General features: G+C 36.8%; 1 protein-coding gene across 1 annotated transcript in view; it reads left to right on the forward strand.

The window, feature by feature from the left end:
* LOC136840600 (NBAS subunit of NRZ tethering complex-like) overlaps positions 1 to 18,503 on the forward strand; it is a 791,298-nt gene that overhangs the window by 732,167 nt on the left and 40,628 nt on the right. Inside the window, 1 exon segment of the mRNA XM_067107278.1 lies at positions 16,674 to 16,865. Coding sequence (XP_066963379.1) covers positions 16,674 to 16,865 — 192 coding nt within the window.

An 18,503-nucleotide genomic window follows, 5' to 3' on the forward strand; every position in this document is an offset into this window, starting at 1 on the left:
ATTGTTTTTATGAAGGTTGAACTAGCTCCTGTCCTCTGTCATTGTACAAAGTGATGATGCCTATCCATGAAGTGCATTATAGTGTGGTAGGCTTTCCTGTCTATTTACATCTTTATATTGTGGCACTTGTGAATAAAATAAAATTGGCAAATTTTATCATTGTAAATTATGCACATCATTATGCAGTAAGATGTGAAAATATTTATAAAGCCTATATGGATTGAGTGAATGTTTTTGAGAGGTTTTTGTCATGATTTACCTTTTTCATCCTAATTTTTTATAGACTTTGGCATAAATGACCATAGTCATTCTGATGCCAGATTTTGTAAAGGGATCAGTCTTGTAACACTAATGTTACTAAAGTGAAGAGTTTTGCTCTTTGATTCACAGTTGCATTATTATTGGTGTTAAGTTTTTCAACTTTTCCTTTTGGTTCCTTCTCACTGAGGTTTACAGCTTTCTTAAAAACAAATTCTTTGTGCCATCCCTTTTCTGGTGTAGAGATTCAGCTCAGTAGTTAAGTTAAACTACTTTATAGTGACAATGACTGATTATATAAAGACTTCTTAGCAATGTGAACAATATATGAGGAAATAAGATCCAAGTAGTCTTTGTGTAGTGTAATTCAGTAGTCAAAATTTAAGATTTTGCCCGGGGCATTTGAAGGTGCTCACCTCCTGTTTTCAGTACGTAATGCAAAGTCCTAAATAATACAGTATTGTGAAAAGTAAAGTTGGTCTCTCTCTCTCTCTCTCTCTCTCTCTCTCTCTCTCTCTCTCTCTCTCTCTCTCTCTCTCTCTCTCTCTCTCTCTTTGTAGCCTTCAGCACTTCCTGCCACAACACTGGCAGATGCTGCACCAATCAAGACTGTTTCTGGAAGAGTTGGACTTGCTATGGTGGCTGTCCGAAGTAAGACTTTCAGAGGGAAAGTCCTTTCATCCTCTGAGCCCTGACCTAGACTTCTACTCAGATGCCTTGGATCTAGGCTGGGGAGCCCTTCTGGGGAACCTGGAAGTTTCTGGGACATGGTCCCCAGAATAACAAAGCCTTCACATAAATGTCAGAGAGTTGAAGGCAATTCACTTATGCCTTCAGTTCTTCTCAGACACGACCTACAAGACAGTGGTAGTTCATGCAGACAACACTGCAGCCTTATCATACATCTGGAAGTAAGGCAGCATTCATTCCTTTTCTCTCTGCCAGTAACAAAGGATCTTGTCCTATGGGCAGATCAAAATTGAGTGATGCTGGTCACTCAATCTATTCAGGGGAAACTCAGTGTTTTGGTCAGACGAGCTGAGCAGTTGGAAGCAGGTCCTTCCCACCGATTGGACCTTAGATTCCCTGGTCTGTCTGGATCTTTAGAAGTTATGAGGCAGGCCGACTTTGGTCCTGTTTGCCACCTCAAGGAACCATTGCCTTCCTCTCTTCTGTTCTTCAGCCCTGGACCCTCTAGCATGGGTGACTGACGCCATGCTTCAAAATTGGTCCAACCTGGATCTTAACGCCTCTCTGCCCTTCAACATGGTCAGGGAAATGCTGAACAAATTCTGATCATATCACAACGTTACGATGACCTTTATAGCCCCGTTCTGGCCCCTGAAAGAGTGGTTCCTAGACCTTCTACAGTTGTTGGTGGACTTTCCAAGGCTCCTTCCCCAAAAACTGTGTCTACTCAAACAACCCCACTTCAAGAGATACCACCAAGGGTTGTTGCTCTTACCCTGACAGGCTTCAGACTGTCTGGAAGCTTGTCAGAGCGAAGGGGTTTTCAAGAGGAGCTGCAGAGGCTATGCAAGATGGAGATGTCAATCTTCCAGCCTCGTCTACCAGGCTAAGTGGACAGTTTTCCAAAGATAGTGTCTCAGATGCAATGTCTCTTCTTCTGAGACATCTTTAACTCAAATTGCAGATTTCCTCCTTTATCTGAGGACCTCTAGGGTTTGTTGTCCTCCACCATCAAGGGTTATCAAGCCATGTTTAGCTCTGTGTTTAAGTAAAGAGGTCTGGATCTGTCGTCAAACCCAGATCTTAGCGATCTCATCAAGTCATTTGACACTTCTAAGCAGAAGGAGGTTGATCTGGTCTCTTGTTACCTAGATGTAGTGTTGAAGTGGCTAACAGGCCCCTCTTTTGAATGCCTCCATTCCACTACTCTAAAGGACCTCACTAGGAAGACTCTCTTCTTTGTGGCTTTGGCTGCTGCCAAACTTGTCAGTGAAATTCAGGCCATCGATAAAAGGGTAGGATTTTCCCAAGGAGATGCAGTGTGCTCCTTTACCCTAGGTTTCTTAGCCAAGAATGAGGATCTGCCCAAGCCCTGCCCCTGTTGCTTCAGCATTACGAATTAACAGAAATCCTAGGCCCTGAGGAAGAAGAAAGGGTTCTTTGCCCTGTCAGAGGCCTGAGGTATTACCTGAGCAGGACCTTAAAAAAAAAATCAGAGGACCATCCAGCAAACTTTGGTGTTCTATTAAGAACCCCTCTCGCCCTCTTACTAAGTACGCATTGTTGTTCTTGCTGAGGGACCTGATTTCTGAGGCTCATTCTCGGATTCAGGAAGACACTTTGTTTACTTTCAAAGTGAAAGCTCATGACATCCGAGCAGTCACTACCTCTTTTGCTTTCAGGCACAATATGTCTCTCACTTCCATTCTGCAGTTGACCTACTGGAAGTGCAAATTGATCTTCGTGTCTCGCTATTTGAAAGAAGTTGAAACAGTGTTTGAAAATTGCAGTACGTTGGGGCCATTATCAGTGGTTGGCATGGTTTTTGGGGAGGAAGCATAGGAAGCTCTCTTTTTCTCCTACTGTCTCTTCACCTTGAAGTAAGGTGTTGAGTTTTGGGGAGCCTGGGGGTACAATGTACCTGGAGTACAGTCTGAGTGGATGGGTTGTGGTCTTCTCAGTGTAGGTGACAGCGTTGTCTGTTTTTTTTTTTTTTTATATTGGTACTGTGCCAGGGAAAGGGCACTTGTACATGCTTTGCCAGCGATCAGACCCATCCTCCACTGCAAGGCTCCCACTTGAGTAGAGGCGACCCACAGCTCAACCACCACACCACTACAGGGTAAGATGAGCACCAACCAGAAGCAGTATTCATCTGCAGTAGCTCTCTGGTAAGGAAATGACAAGCATTGTTTCAATGCTAGCAATTTTTTCTAGTTCAAAGCCATTACCATTACCATGCCTTACTGTTTTGAAGTAGAATATGTCCATGTATTCCACCCCCATTCTATGTGGGATTCAGCTCTGTAATTACTTGTTAAGTTACTTATATGAAAATGATATTTTCATAACAAAATTAAGTTTCATATATACTACCAAGTAATTACAGAATCAGAGCCTGCCTCTTCCCCTCTTATGGACTTGAGGCCACAAACACAATGAGGTTATCTGCTAAGTCATTTCTAGTACTCCCATTAGTGGGCAGAGCTTGTCACCTACACTAAACAATCGATGTGCTACCGTGATTTTTTAAATAAAAGGCTGCTGCATGAGTTAGAAAGTATAGATATGTAATTACTTGGTAAGTATTTATGAAACTTAATTTTATTTTGAAAATATAATTTTTTATCTATCTTAGTGAACACGTTGCTAAGTACAGTAAATTGCATGTACCTGACATTGAAACCTAAATGATGCTGTTGACGACTGAATATTTTGGCAGAGGAAGATGCTCAGGTCACATTGGTAACAGCAGTGGTATCATATTTTGGACAGATCAATCAGGATTTGGACATAGGAGTAAAAATGTGAAGGGAAAAAGGACATGAAAAAATTTTGAGGTCTTACCTGGCTTTCCTTTGCTAACTTCTTATAATAAATTAATTTTAGTCATGGAGGACAGCAACATGGAAGACTGTTATAATCAAAGAACAGAGCAAGATGTTCTGTAAGCATGATTACAACAACTTGTCAATACAATAGTGCCATTTTTTGGGCCCAGTGAGCACCCCCTCTATGACTTCATGTTCACTGGCAGTCAATCTTTTCATGTGGGATGGAAGTGTTAAATTGCCTGGCACATTTATTGACTGACAGTAGAGTGCTGTTTGACATCTACAGAACATGCTGAGTACTATTAGACTGTCTTGTGATAAGTCTCAATTATAAATTTTTATATTTTTCATCCCTGCGGAACCTAGCTACGTACCTGGAAGTTACTCAAGGTGCTAATTCCTTGAGTTGTCCCTGTAGCCCCCCCCCCAGCTTTTTCAGGCCCGCAGCCATAGAACCTACACTTCCAGGAACTAGAGAAGATTATTACATATGTAGCAGCCAGTCCCATTACTCTTTTGTAAGCTACTAGAGACTTAGTTCGTAATTCCTTACAGTCCCAGTGTACTATATTGGACTCTATATGTGTACAAAACACACTGGGGCCTTCAACATCTCATTCTCCCACCTACATAGTGAGTCAGGTATACTGTATACATGATCATTGGGGTTTGTGATAAAACAAAAGTCTGTGTTTATGACACAAAATCATTAATCATAAAACGAGTGCCTTCCTCCCAACACCATGGATCTTGCTTCATGATTTTTTGCAAAAACTTCTCTCTGACAGACAAAAGGCCTTTGATCCCAGGAACAACACCACTCCAGTATCAGGCATATATATGATTAATGCATTTGTATGAAAAAATGTTTTTGTCTTATATAAAAACATTGAACAATATGTTAAGAATTATAGTCAGTCTGCAATGGCATTATTGCTTTTGGCTTCCTCTTAGACATTAGTGTAATGCTAAGTTTTATCATTTATTTGAGGTATTGACTGCTTCAGAAATGTTTATAATAATTAAATTGTCTTTCCTTTATTGTTCACAAAGATGCAAGAAGTAAGTGATACAACAGCATTAGGAACCAGTGACAGTGAGACAGCAGTGCAACCTCTCCTGGTTAAAGAACTGGTACCATTGGAAACTTTGCTTAGAGATGACAGTCATTTTGCTGAGGCAACCAAAAGACAAACCACTTACATAAAAAAATATACTGAATGCCATTCAGCTGAAGGAAAGCCTGAGCTCCCTCCCTCTTCAGTGGTTAGACTAGAAAGAGATTTACAAGCAGGAATTTCAGGAAGTGGAAGGAACCTTAAAGAAAATCTTTTGACTGGAAAACCTAGGGAAGAAAAAGAAGTATTACTAGCTCTTGGTATCAACAAGTGGATGGACAAATACGAAAGTATTGTAGATACTGAGTGTACTATTCCTTTACCAAATTGCTTTATGGCCAGTCTTCAAAGTGGGCATGATTGTGTACAGCCATTGGACGGATCAGCATCTGAAAAAAATAATTCTTCTCCTAAGTCATTAGTACACTACAAGTACCCATTGAAAATTTCTAAGACAGAAGTTTACAATTGCCCTTGTTTTACTTTTGATTTTACATTGTGTGAAAGCCTGAGTAGTTTTGAGGTAGGAGCAGCATGCAATCTTTTAATGACAATAGAGAACCATGACAAGACTGACAGTCTAATTACAGGAAGTTATGAGTGGCCAGAAGAACTCACCAAGGCATCAGAAAAGAGAGGTGTCAAATCTCTTTTGTTATACCGGAGTCCTTTATCTGTTCAAAAACCACTTATTTATAGCTTTCCTGCTACGAGTTGGTATTATACAGTTAATGAATGCTGTTCTGAAGTTATAGGGGTATTTTGTTATGAAACTGCCTTACTTTTAGAGGAGGAGCTCAGTACTCACAAATATCATGCAACAGCTTACTGTGAAGACTCATCAATGATTGCAAGTCAAACGAAGAGCAGTTTTCCTAAACAAGTTAGGGCTTTAAATTTATACAGGCACCCAGTGATCATGAAAAGGCCCTTGATTTATAATTTCCCAAAGATACACTTTGATTTGTTTATTAGTGAATGCTTAACAATGAGGAGTGGGGAATTAGAATGTGAGAGTATCTTTGAGCTTGAAGAGCTGTCTGCATGTAATAACCATATCACAATTGCATTTGAAAGGCCCAACATATGTGAAGACAATTGTGGTAGTCTTATTAGCAGAGTTCAGTCCTTAGCAACATTCAGGCCTCCTGTGTCTATAACCAAGCCATTGGTCTTGAGCTACCCATTGGAAGTCAGTGAGTTCATTCATAATGAATGTCTTGTAACAACTGAAGATGGTGTGTTCTTTGAGGGAGCGATATCAACTGAGGCTTCTTTGATTTGTGATGAACAGTTGACTTCTGAGTATCATGTTCCAGATTTGGATGGTCTTGAAATATTTCATTTTCCTAGGATGGCTAAGTCTTTAGTAACATATAAATGCCCGTTATCAGTAAGAAAGCAGCAGGTGTACAAATATCCTTACATTGAGTATGAATTGATCCCTATTGAAAATGTCATATTGTTTGAAAATAATGTTCCACATGAAGTATACACAATTTTTGAAGACCCTGGATGTGCTTATATTGTTAAAGTTGATACATTTCCAACTTTGGTGTTCCCTGTAGTGATAACGCATTTGCCAGCATATAATTTCCCTGCAGTGATCAAGAAACCAGAAGTACTATGTTTTCCAGCTAATGATCTTAACTTTGTTTTTGAGGAATGTGTTTTGAGGTTTGGAAATCCTGAGCCTTTGTTCATAGTGCATACTAAAAGTCCAGATTTCTTAAATAATCATATGGCATCCAGCTATTCAAGATCATCCACATTTGAGGATCTCAGTGCAAATAAATTTTCCTCCATGCATAAGGCTTTGACAACCTTTGTATCACCAGTGAAAATAGAGAAGAGAGTTGTGTTGAAGTGCCATTCATTTAAATATGAATTCATGTTATCTGAAGCCCTCGTAAACTTTGAACGATGTATACCACACCAGAGTGTCACATTAATTGAGGAAACGCATTTTTGTGAAGCTCCTGTTGGTGTAAGTTATGAAAAACAAAAAGCTGAAAGTCCACCACAGAGTCATAGGAAGGTCCCATATAATGTTAAAACATTAAACACTTACAGATGTCCTGTTCTATTGCATAAACCATTGGTGATTAACAAGCCTTGTGAAATTTTCATTTTAACTCCATTGGAAAGTGCTGTTACATTTGAAGAAGATATGGGAGCCAGTATCTTGGTAGTACATGAGTACAATATTTCTGGTACATGCATATTGACAGATAATCCTGTCATCCATGAATGCCCCACAATAAACCCAAAGCAATTAATCTACTGTAGGTCAGACTCTGATACAACATGGTATACTGTAGAATGTTCTCTAATGACACAGCCCCCTTTCCATACTGAAATGGCATTCGTGAATGTATCATATGATTGCCCGGTCTTGGAAGCTATCACAATTTCTTATGTTGAACCATCAATGCATGAAACTGTTTTGTCATTTTGTAGTTTTCCTGTGGTGCATTTTGGGTCATCAGTACCCAGAACTTCACTGCAAAGCAAAGGTTATTTGGAAAGTAGTAGTAGAGAGATGTCAAGTGAAAATATTTCTACTTGTGTGAATGTGGACCAAACATCAAGTAACAAAGAAGTGCCAGGAATACCAGTAAATGAAAAAGATGGAAAAGTCAACCGCGAATCTAGTGTGGAAACTTTTAGAAGTAATAAGGTGTGTACCATAAAGATAAACACATACTGAACCAAGTTAATTGAATCCCCTTTTAAAGTTTTTTGTTTTCAAATACTGGGATATTTTTGAGTTGCACAACCAATATTGACATGCATTTTAGCATTGGAATGCCTGATTCAGGAACTTCTGTAATTAAGCCTTATGTTGCAACAATGACAACAATTAGTTTTCCTTTGAGGAAGCTGATAAAGGAAATAAGAACACCAAAAAACCTTAGATTTAATCACCTTGATGCAACAAAAGGGTAATACCTCATTTTACTAAACAGATTAATGTTGTAGTGTTGTGTGAGTTTCCATGCATTGTGTTTATTAAACTGCCCTAACCATATGAAAGTTCCTAAGTATTATAACAGTTCCATCAATGAAAATATCCATCAGAAATTCATATATATATATATATATATATATATATATATATATATATATATATATATATATATATATATATATATATATATATATATATATATATATATATATATATATATGTATATATATATATTGCAATAATACATCTAAGCTCCTCATGGATATTGGAAATTTGCAGATGCAGTAAAGTCACACCTATGAATGTAAAACAATAAGTTCATACCCCCTTTTTTTCACCTGTTTTGTCACTATACAGTAGTGTATACTGTATAGGCATATAAATAATGCAGACTACACTATACAGTACTTACACAAAATGAAAAGCTAACATTTGTCTCTCTCTCTCTCTCTCTCTCTCTCTCTCTCTCTCTCTCTCTCTCTCTCTCTCTCTCTCTCTCTCTCTCTCTCTCTCTCTCTCTCTCATCTGAGATGAATGCTGAAACTGTTTACATGGACTAAACTTGCAAGTTTTTCCTCCAGAAGTTCAGTTAGTGGCAAACTGGTAGGAAGAGGCATTGAGGTGAGTAGAGGGTTTTCAAGAGATGGTAGACACACATTAGATTCCTGGGTGGGAGCATGTCAACAAAGACTGCTGAAGTGTTTGCTTATGTTTCCAAGCTGAACAAGTGAAGAAGTTGGTGGCAATGAGCTTAGGTATATGGAGGTTGGGGATCTAAAGAAGTTGTCAAGGATACTTTAATGAAAAGAATGATGATTCTGCTTTGGAATCACCAGCAACCACATTGCTTGAGCTCTTTCAGCAAACTCCAAGGCCTTGGCTAAACAGTTGTAGTTAATGTTGAGTTTCTCCATCGGCTCAATGAATTTGTCCAAGATCCTCTGCATCTTCATATAGGCTGGGGTTGGGTGTGTATTAAAATGGTCATCAGTGTCGTTGTCGTCAGGGGCTTCCTCATCCAACTCACCAGCAGCAGCTGCAACTGATGTCTTCTTGTTGGATAACAGCTGGAAGCCAGGATCACCACCATTTTTGCCCAGCCACCCTCGTGCACCATCATCGAGAATGTTGTTGCCTTCCATTATGGGCTGGCCACAAGCGTCATCAACATCAAAACCTTTGGAAGTCAATCAGGCTTTCCCTGTTCAGCTTATGGTTCTAAGTGTGCTCCAAGGTCTGCCTCGTGACTTCCAAGTATCTGTGAAGTTGTATCTGACAAACTTCAGTGAATGCTTTTGAAGATTCTACAGTCTGTTTCCCCATGGTATCCTAGTCATGCAGAAATACAACTCACACACTACTGACAGTACATACCAAAGCACCAAGCTACAAGCTGTGTGGCTGGCTACTTCCAACCCCTTCAGCCAATAGCGTTTCATCACGGTGTGAGAGAGAGAGAGAGAGAGAGAGAGAGAGAGAGAGAGAGAGAGAGAGAGAGAGAGAGAGAGAGAGAGAGAGAGAGAGAGAGAGGGGTGAACATAATTTTTTTATACGCTACATATTATGATGGTAACAGATTGATATTGAGAGATTTTACTTTAAGATCTGATTGATACTTTGCTGTTTTACATTAATATTAATATTTGAAAATTATTCAATCAATTATTTATCGTACATAAAAAGATACATGTTACATATGCATAAAAATTCTCTCTCTCTCTCTCTCATCTCAGAGAGAGAGAGACAGAGAGAACAAAAATAACAACTCATATACTACTGACAGTACATACCAAACCATCAAGCTACAAGGTGTGTGATTGGCTACTTCCCCTTCAGCCAAAAGCGTGCTGTCATGGGGGGGGGAGAGAGAGAGAGAGAGAGAGAGGAGGGTGAACATTGTTTTTTTATATAAAGTACATATTACGATGATATTGAGCGATTTCACTTTAATATTTGATTGATATTTTGCTGTTTTTACATTATTAATATTAATATTTGAAAACTAGTAAATTATTTTTTAATAAAAATGTATTTAGTCATGAAAATAAAATAAAATACAGTAATTAATGAATATTGCTCTACAAAAAAATCCAAGAATTAGTGAAACTGTGAATCCTGAACCACGAATAAGTGGGGGTAGAATAAATGTACTGTATATATATATATATATATATATATATATATATATATATATATATACTGTATATATATATATATATATATGTATGTATGTATGTATGTATATGTATAAATATATATAATACGGCGGCTCCGACTTACAACATTCTGTACTTACGGCTCTTTTTCAAATATATTAATACAAAAATTGGTTCTGGGTTACGGCTGGTGTTCACAAGTTATAGCGCTGTAACTCAGATTACTGTGCTGTAACTAGGATTATGGTGCCGTAAGGGCTGATGTTCCAAGTTACGGCATTTTCCGACTTACGGCATGCTGCTGGAAAGGAACCCCATTGTAACCGAGGACTGCCTGTATGTATATATATATATATATATATATATATATATATATATATATATATATATATATATATATATATATATATATATATATATATATATATATATATATATATATATATATATATGGATGTATGTATATATATATGTATATTGTCATGAAGTGATCAAGTACCTGGTTATTACACAACTATTAAATCCAAAAGTTTACTTCACTTCAGCCAGGTACCTGAGACCTCATAACAATAATAATATGACTGAATGCTCTAAAGATAACAGTGATCCCTTAAAACTTGCTTAGCACTTGAAAAATCAATCTAAGTTTATCAAGTTATGAGTGAGGTAACAACTGTTAAGCAATAAATATACTAGAGGGGAAAGGGCATCACTCCATCAAACAACTATAATTGTTTCCCTGGTCTTCATTCACCTTCATATAGGAGAAGAGAACAAAACAAGTCTATCACTTACCTTGTGCATACCTGTAAAGGGCTTGCAATGCCTGAAGATCCTTCTACTGGAGTCTTGAATAAAGGCAAGGCACAATCCAAGATGAGTCCACTGCGAATAGGTCCCTCTGCAAGAGAGATTTACACGTTACATGCCAGTAAAGGAACAATATAACACCGAATATGACTCGAGTTGCACTGAGGGTGCCAAAGACTCGAGGAATGAATGACCACTTTACACTTGAACACAGGACATTGGAAATGGCACTGGATAAACTGGCACAAGGACAGAAGTGAAATGCTGGTACTCCAACCTTTCTAAAGGGCAAACTGTCATGACTGAAAGTCTTCACTCGCACTTTACCTTAGGGGAAGCGGGTCTCTAACGAAGAATGATGAGGGGCGATCACCAAAAATGCATGCTGTCCCTCAAGGATGACTGGAGTCTGGAGTCGGACGGGGGAAATGAGTGTTCTCTCAGCAAAGTTACCGCTTGCCCGCATATATGGGTGTCCCTCAAGGACGGTTACTGCATGGCCCCTGCTCCCACAACTAACTAACTGACTCCTTAACTGCTTCTCTTCCTTTTAAGGCACGCGGCCAGGGGCAGGAGCCATGTGCAAACGATTCATTACTGGCCAGGTGTTCAGCCTCTTCCCAGGTTTCGTGCGGAGGTAAGACAATTCAGGCAGCTTAATTTGCCTTTAGAAAGGCCGTTTAAGAAGCTTAGTTGGGCTAAGCTTCTTTAAAGGGAGCGGCAGTAAGTCTCCTCTCTTTGCCCTTTTTTATCCGTGTCATCTCAATATCTGTTCCAGGTAAAAAGGACAGATCGGAATGTTGATAACCGGGCTCTGATTTCTAGGTCAAATATGATCGGCCATGCGGTTCTCAGTAAACAAAGGGTAAATTAGGATGGGGGGGGAGGCACGCTGTGCACAACTTCTTGTTGATTATAATAATATACTTTATATATATATATATATATATATATATATATATATATATGGTTTCTGACGGGTTCCGTTCTTATATATAACCGAAAATATATAAACGGAAAATCGTCGAAAATCGTCAAAATCAGAAGAAAATACTTTTAATGCTCTGGGTGCATTGAAAATACGTAAACTGCATATTATGATTTACATCAAAAACCTTCAAATTTGATTATTCTATATTTGTGTGCCAAATTTCTTCCGTCGGATCGCATACGACGCGTCATGTAATACAGGAGGTTTACTGTATGGAAATAATTTCTGATGAATATATTATATAAATGTGTATATATGCATATATGGATTTTATATATATATATATATATATATAAATATATGTAAATATATATATATATATATATATATATATATATATATGTATATATATATATATATATATATATATATATATATATATATATATATATATATATATATATATATATATATAAAATATATATATGCATATATACACATTTATATACATATATATGTGTGGTACAGATCCCACGAATACAAGAGGTTTACTGTATGTATATATATCATATATATATATATAAACATATATATGCATATATGTATTTTATATATATATAATCTATATATATATAAACATATACTAAATATATATATATATTTATATATATATTACTGTTCCTCCATATATATATGTTATAATATATATTTTATATATTTTATTTACACAACAGTTAAAAAACATTTTATTTATATTTTTATATTTATATATATATATATCTGTATTTATATTGTACTAAACTGAAATGCTCGGTTAACTTTTAACGTTCAATTTACGCTTTTCAAATATATTCATCAGATACATACCATGTTCATTAAGAAACGCTATTGTCTGGAATGGAAGAAATATGGCATAAAATCAATAAGCATTAACAGTTTTAGGTTCTTTGACTGGTAAAGCTACAGTAAGATGCAGTTTGTATGTTTTTTTCAAAAGAAAAGATATGAAAAAAGGTAATGATTTTTACGTTTTGAAGACAAAAGCTGAGTTACTGATCATTTTCGTGTATTTATGTGGTTAAGATGACATGAGAGAGAGAGAGAGACTGAGAGAGAGAAAATTGCCATTTTACTATATGTAGTATATATTATCTTTATATTATAATAGATTAAATATATATATATTGTTTTATAGGTATATCATATACATACATAGCATTAGTAAGTTGACCCTCGTTTCTGGAAGCGGATAAAAAGATAAGGGTCAGCAGATTTAAGATTGCTGTTCCTCCCATGTTACAAACAATTTTCCTTTTTATTTCAAAGTTAAAAAAACTTTTTATTTATATTTTTATTTTATATACTGTTCTGTATTTAATTGTAAGGCGGTCCCGGTTTACGACGGGGGTTCCGTTCTTGCACTTTTAAAAAAATCGTATTGTATTCAAAACATTCTTCGAAAATCGTCAGACAAAATCATAAGAAAACCTTACTTTTAATGCTCTGGGTGGCATTGTTCGATTTAAACTGCATTATTAGGTTTCATGATCAAAAAAATCTTAGTTTGATTATTCTGCCATTTTGGGGCCATATTTCTTGACGGATGCTGCTGGGAAAAAACATCAATAATTTGAAATAATTTCTGATGAATATATTTCATGAAAACAAGAATTCGGAACCGTCGTGAACCGGGACTGCCTGTACTAAACTGAAATGCTCTTAACTTTTAACCAATTTAACTTGTACACGATACATCAGTCATTTAAACTGCATTGTCTGGAATGGTAGAAAGTATAGTAATCAATAAGCAAACAACCTATCTGCTGCCTGATTGATAAGATGCTTTGTATGTTTTTAGAAAGAAAAAGATATGACATTAAAATTCACAAGTTGAAAGACAAAAGCTGATTTTAACAATGCGTGTATTTATGCATTTTATGGAATGTTGAGAGAGAGAGAGAGAGCTGAGAAACAAATTGCCATTTTACTCTATGTAGCTTAATTTTTCCTCAAGAGATTTTAAGAATATTGTTTTAAAGGTATGTCAACGCAACAGCATTTCATTTAAGCAAGGAAAAAATAATATTTTGTTGCTGATTGAACCAACAATTTTATAAAGTAATAAGAAGGAAATTCTATGCTTCATGTAAATAAAATACATACACTTTTAAAATTGTATTCAAAACATTCTTTTCAGACAAAATACAGCTAAAAAAATTGGCTTTTGTTCTGTATTTATAGTGTCATGATGGCACTTAGTTTGAATGTTGCCATGATCGTGATTATTTGACTGCTGCTGGGAAAAATTACTCAATAATTTGCTTTATATAATTATTTCCTCATGAAAACAAGAATTCAAGGAATGTGTCATCACTGCAATCTAAATTTCGGATTATCTTAGATTTACATTTTGCAAACTGATTCTTTTAACAATAAAAAACAAATTCCAAGATTGATATGAATGTCTTTTTATAGTCATTATCATTAAAATTCACAAGTTGAATTACAATTATTTTAATCATGTATATTTTTGCATTTTTGGAATGTTTTTGAAAACAAATGTGTTTGAACTTATCAAAATTGTCCACATTATTTTATTACTGATGATCTTAATTATAAAAATATTCATTTAACAGTATATTAATATAAATAATAATAAACTATAATGAATAAATAACTAAAATAAAAAGACTTAAAAAGTGGAAAAATTTTTGCTGTAATAGTGATGAAATATGCTCCTGACCCCACAGCTCCGAAATCTGAAAAATTCCAAAAACTGAAGTACATCTGATCCCAAGGATTTCAGTTAAAGGAATGTGTACCTGCAATCTAAATTTCATTATCTTACTTTTCATTTTAGAGACTCCACTTCTTTTTACTTAACAATTATGCATTCATGTCTTGGCCTAGGCATCACATATGCGGCTGAATTCTATCATTTTTATCATGTTTTATTTTTCATTTTTCATCTTTTACCAGGAGCTTTAATTCAAATGTGTCCACATTGGTTTATTATTCATACTTTTCATAAAAATAATGAAATACAGTATATTATATATATATAGTATATATATATATATATATATATATATATATATATATATATATATATATATATATATATCTTGCAGTTAAACCGGACTGTCAGCTAAGACGGACACCTGGCCCCCTGTCTTAACGAGGGTCAACTGTATATATGTATATATATATATATATATATATATATATATATATATATATATATATGTGTGTGTGTGTGTGTGTGTATGTATGTATATGTATGTACATATCACTTATTTACATAACAGAAATTTAAATTTTGATTAACAATATGCAACACTGATCATTGGTGAAAGTGGACAGTTATTGAGCGATAAAGTGTATTTATATGAAATATGTGGGTGTGAAAACAATATTGGTGGTATTGGAAATGACAGTTTTCCTTTGAGGAAAGAGGTCAGTCCATCTTGACTTTTAGTCCTAGTTAGCTACTGTGTTTAGTTTGGTGGGCTTATGAGCTGGTACATTTGCTTGAGCCTCCAGTGGACTCCCCATTTTTACCATACTGACATCTTTAAGGACTATGGGATGAGCTGGCCTGTGAACAACATTGCTTGAACTTAACATTGCATACTCTATGTGGCTGCCAGATCTGTTGGCAACTAGGCTCATGCTGTGTTGTGGAGCCACTGTATTTACAGCTCATATCTTGCAAGCCAGTTGACTTGACTGCCTCTTTGAGTTTCCTGCAGTCTGTTCTAATTGTGTAAATTTTCAACTCATTCATTTTAAAAAATTTAGCAATATTAGCGATCCTGTGGTTGCCATCAGTTTGACATACATTTAGATTGCTTTCCAATGGAATATTGTTTTTTCAACAGAATTGGCTTTACTTATGGTCTTCTTGTTAGTAATTGTAACAGACTTGATGAAACAAATTTAGAACACTTTGGACATTGTACTCTGTTGTGAAAATGAAGATGACTGAATAAGGTGAGGGTGCAAGAGAGAAAGAGGAATACTGGGTCACTCACAAACAGGCTCCCTGCATGCCAGTCACTCCATTTTAAACAAGATACTCATGTTTGTGGTATAACTAGATAACAAAATATAATGGTGGACAAGCTTAGACCATATGTGCAAAGGGGTTAACAGTGTTGCCCACAAAAAGATCATATGCACAAGTACAGGGTATATCACTAGAGAAAAGGAATATCAGTTTCACCTGGAAAAAGAGCTCCTGAGCATAGCCTTAATCACTCCATCTAGAACTCACTCTGTAGATACACATACTGTTAGCATGTCTTTTAAATGTTGATTTTTTAAAAATTACTTAGTCCATATTAGAAGAAACTGGGAAATTTTAGGGTATCCATGTTAAAAGTGAATTTTGTTTTCAAAACCATTTCAGAGGCATATGCACTGTACACATGCTTGTGAGTGTGCATGCGTCTGTGCATGTGTTACAACCACCAACCCCCTTGGAATCCAAACAAATTTATTCAGTTTTTAGGACTGTTCAAATTATGTAAAGCTATACTTATCTGCCTTTGTGAGTTTCAGTCAAGACAAGTTTGTTTATTCTACTAAGAAAAAAATATGTATTTTCCTCACTGTAATGCTGGATGATTAAGAATTTTGTTTTATGCCATGTTCACATTCATCTGTTTCTGTTTAATATAAGTAAATTTAGGATAGATTAAAAAGCTTACAAATGTTACTTTGTCTCCTTGTTCATACCAGGTAATGCATTCCTTAAGACAAATGGGGGTTTTATTAGTTTTATCATGTTTTATAATGTTTGGTCATTCATGAACTGAAAATTAGCCAGCAAAAAATTATTCTTATTTTCAAATTAAATTTATCTGAAGATTATACTATAATACAAAAATATTTTACCAACAGTTTGCTCTGACGGGAAGTAGTCAAGGTCCATTACGAGAGTTGGCTTGTGGTATTCTTCTGGAAGGTTCAGGACTTAGCATTCTTCAGGAAATCTTAAGTGTTTATCCAGAAGACACAGCTACAACCCCAGAAGATGTAATGATGGATACTCTTCATCTCATAATATCTCACTGGAAAGGAGAAAAGATTGAGGTGAGGGGCTAGTATGAGGTTTAATTCAGAATTAGTGACATCATAATTTTGTTTAGTGTCCTGTTATTAAAAGCATGCCTGTCTGGACCAAAAGTATACTGTAGCGAAAGCATGGGTAAGAGGCTGCATCTACAAACTTACTGATTTATTTAAACAACAAACAGACAGGTCAGTATCTCTTGCGAGCGGAAATGTAGTACCTGACACGAGGCGAACAAAACAGAGTCCAGAGTACAACCAACTGTGTTTGTTAGAGGATGGAAAGACATACATAAATCGATATACAAAACATGAAAGATGTGATGCATATAGCTGGAATGCTGACATTGTAATGCTTATGCTAAGAATGATACATTTAACATAACAATATGAACACGAATATATGTGCAAAGGATGCGTGACATCTACTGTGTTTCTTGTATGTGTGTGCTTGGCTCGAGGAGATCTCGTTGTGAGGAGATTTGCTGGCCAGGTGAGATGAATGGTGTGTGGGTCCTTATGGGACCCTACAGGTCTCCCCCCTTGGAGAGGCCTACGGATGTAGGTCTGTGTCTGGGAGGTCTGCTGGCCTTAAGCGGTTGATGGAAACTGACGTAGTTCTGCCATCCATTTTCATTTGGTAGGCTTTGTGTCTTCTTTGGATGACAGGGTAGGGTCCTGAGTAGGCTGGGGAGAAGGGGTTGCATGTGCATCTACCTGTATGAACGCATATTTTGCGTTCTGTAGTTTGTTGGGGACGTACACTTTTCCTCCATGTAGCACGTTTTTTTGGCGGGCATTATTCATTCTAATGCTTTGCAGGTGCCTGATGGGGATGTTGGGCTCATTGGATGTAGAAAGACGTCAGACCGGCAATGTTAATGATTGGCCGTACAGGGCTTCTGCTGGAAATGCGTTGAATGCTGCACATGGTGTTGTTCTCAGGCCCAGTAAGACCCAAGGTAACTCCATTCTCCAGCTCCCACCTTGACATTTAGCAGTGAGTGTTGCCTTCAACGACTGGTGTAGCCTTTCGATGATGCTGTTAACTTCTGGGTTGTAGGCTGTCGTGTATTATCTTTGTCCCCAGACTGTCTGCGAGGGCCTTCCATAAGGCAGACTTGAAATTTGCCCTCATCACTTATGATGATCTCTGGGACTCCATGTCTGCTGGACCCATGCGATGGAAGCTTTCACACAACTCTCTACCATTTGTTGCCATACCAGTATTGCTTTGGACCACCTGGTATTTCTGTCGAGATGGTGAACAGGTATCTGTACCCCTCGGAGTTGGGTAGAGGGCCCCATTATGTCAGTGTGGATGTGGGCGAGGCGGCAGTGTATTGTGTGGAACTCTCCTATTCCACTCTTTATGTGTCTTGTTTTTGATGTCTGACATGGGAGGTATTCTCTTGTCTATTTTTTTATGTCCTTCATTCCCCACCAGAAGTACCGCTCTGCTAAAATTCGGGCAGTTTTCCAGCCTGATGGGTGGGTCAGGTTGTGGGCAAGGTTGAAAGCCTTCTTTCTGAGGCCTTCTGACAGGTAGGGGCAGGGGCATCCAGTACTTGTTTCTCAGACAATGGTCATCTCTCCATTGTTGATTGACAGGCACGTAAGGGCGGGGTTGTTTAGCTGCATTTGTTGTAGGTCCACGTT

The sequence above is a fragment of the Macrobrachium rosenbergii genome, chromosome 8 (genome assembly GCF_040412425.1).
Source record: "Macrobrachium rosenbergii isolate ZJJX-2024 chromosome 8, ASM4041242v1, whole genome shotgun sequence".
Taxonomy (NCBI): domain Eukaryota; kingdom Metazoa; phylum Arthropoda; class Malacostraca; order Decapoda; family Palaemonidae; genus Macrobrachium; species Macrobrachium rosenbergii.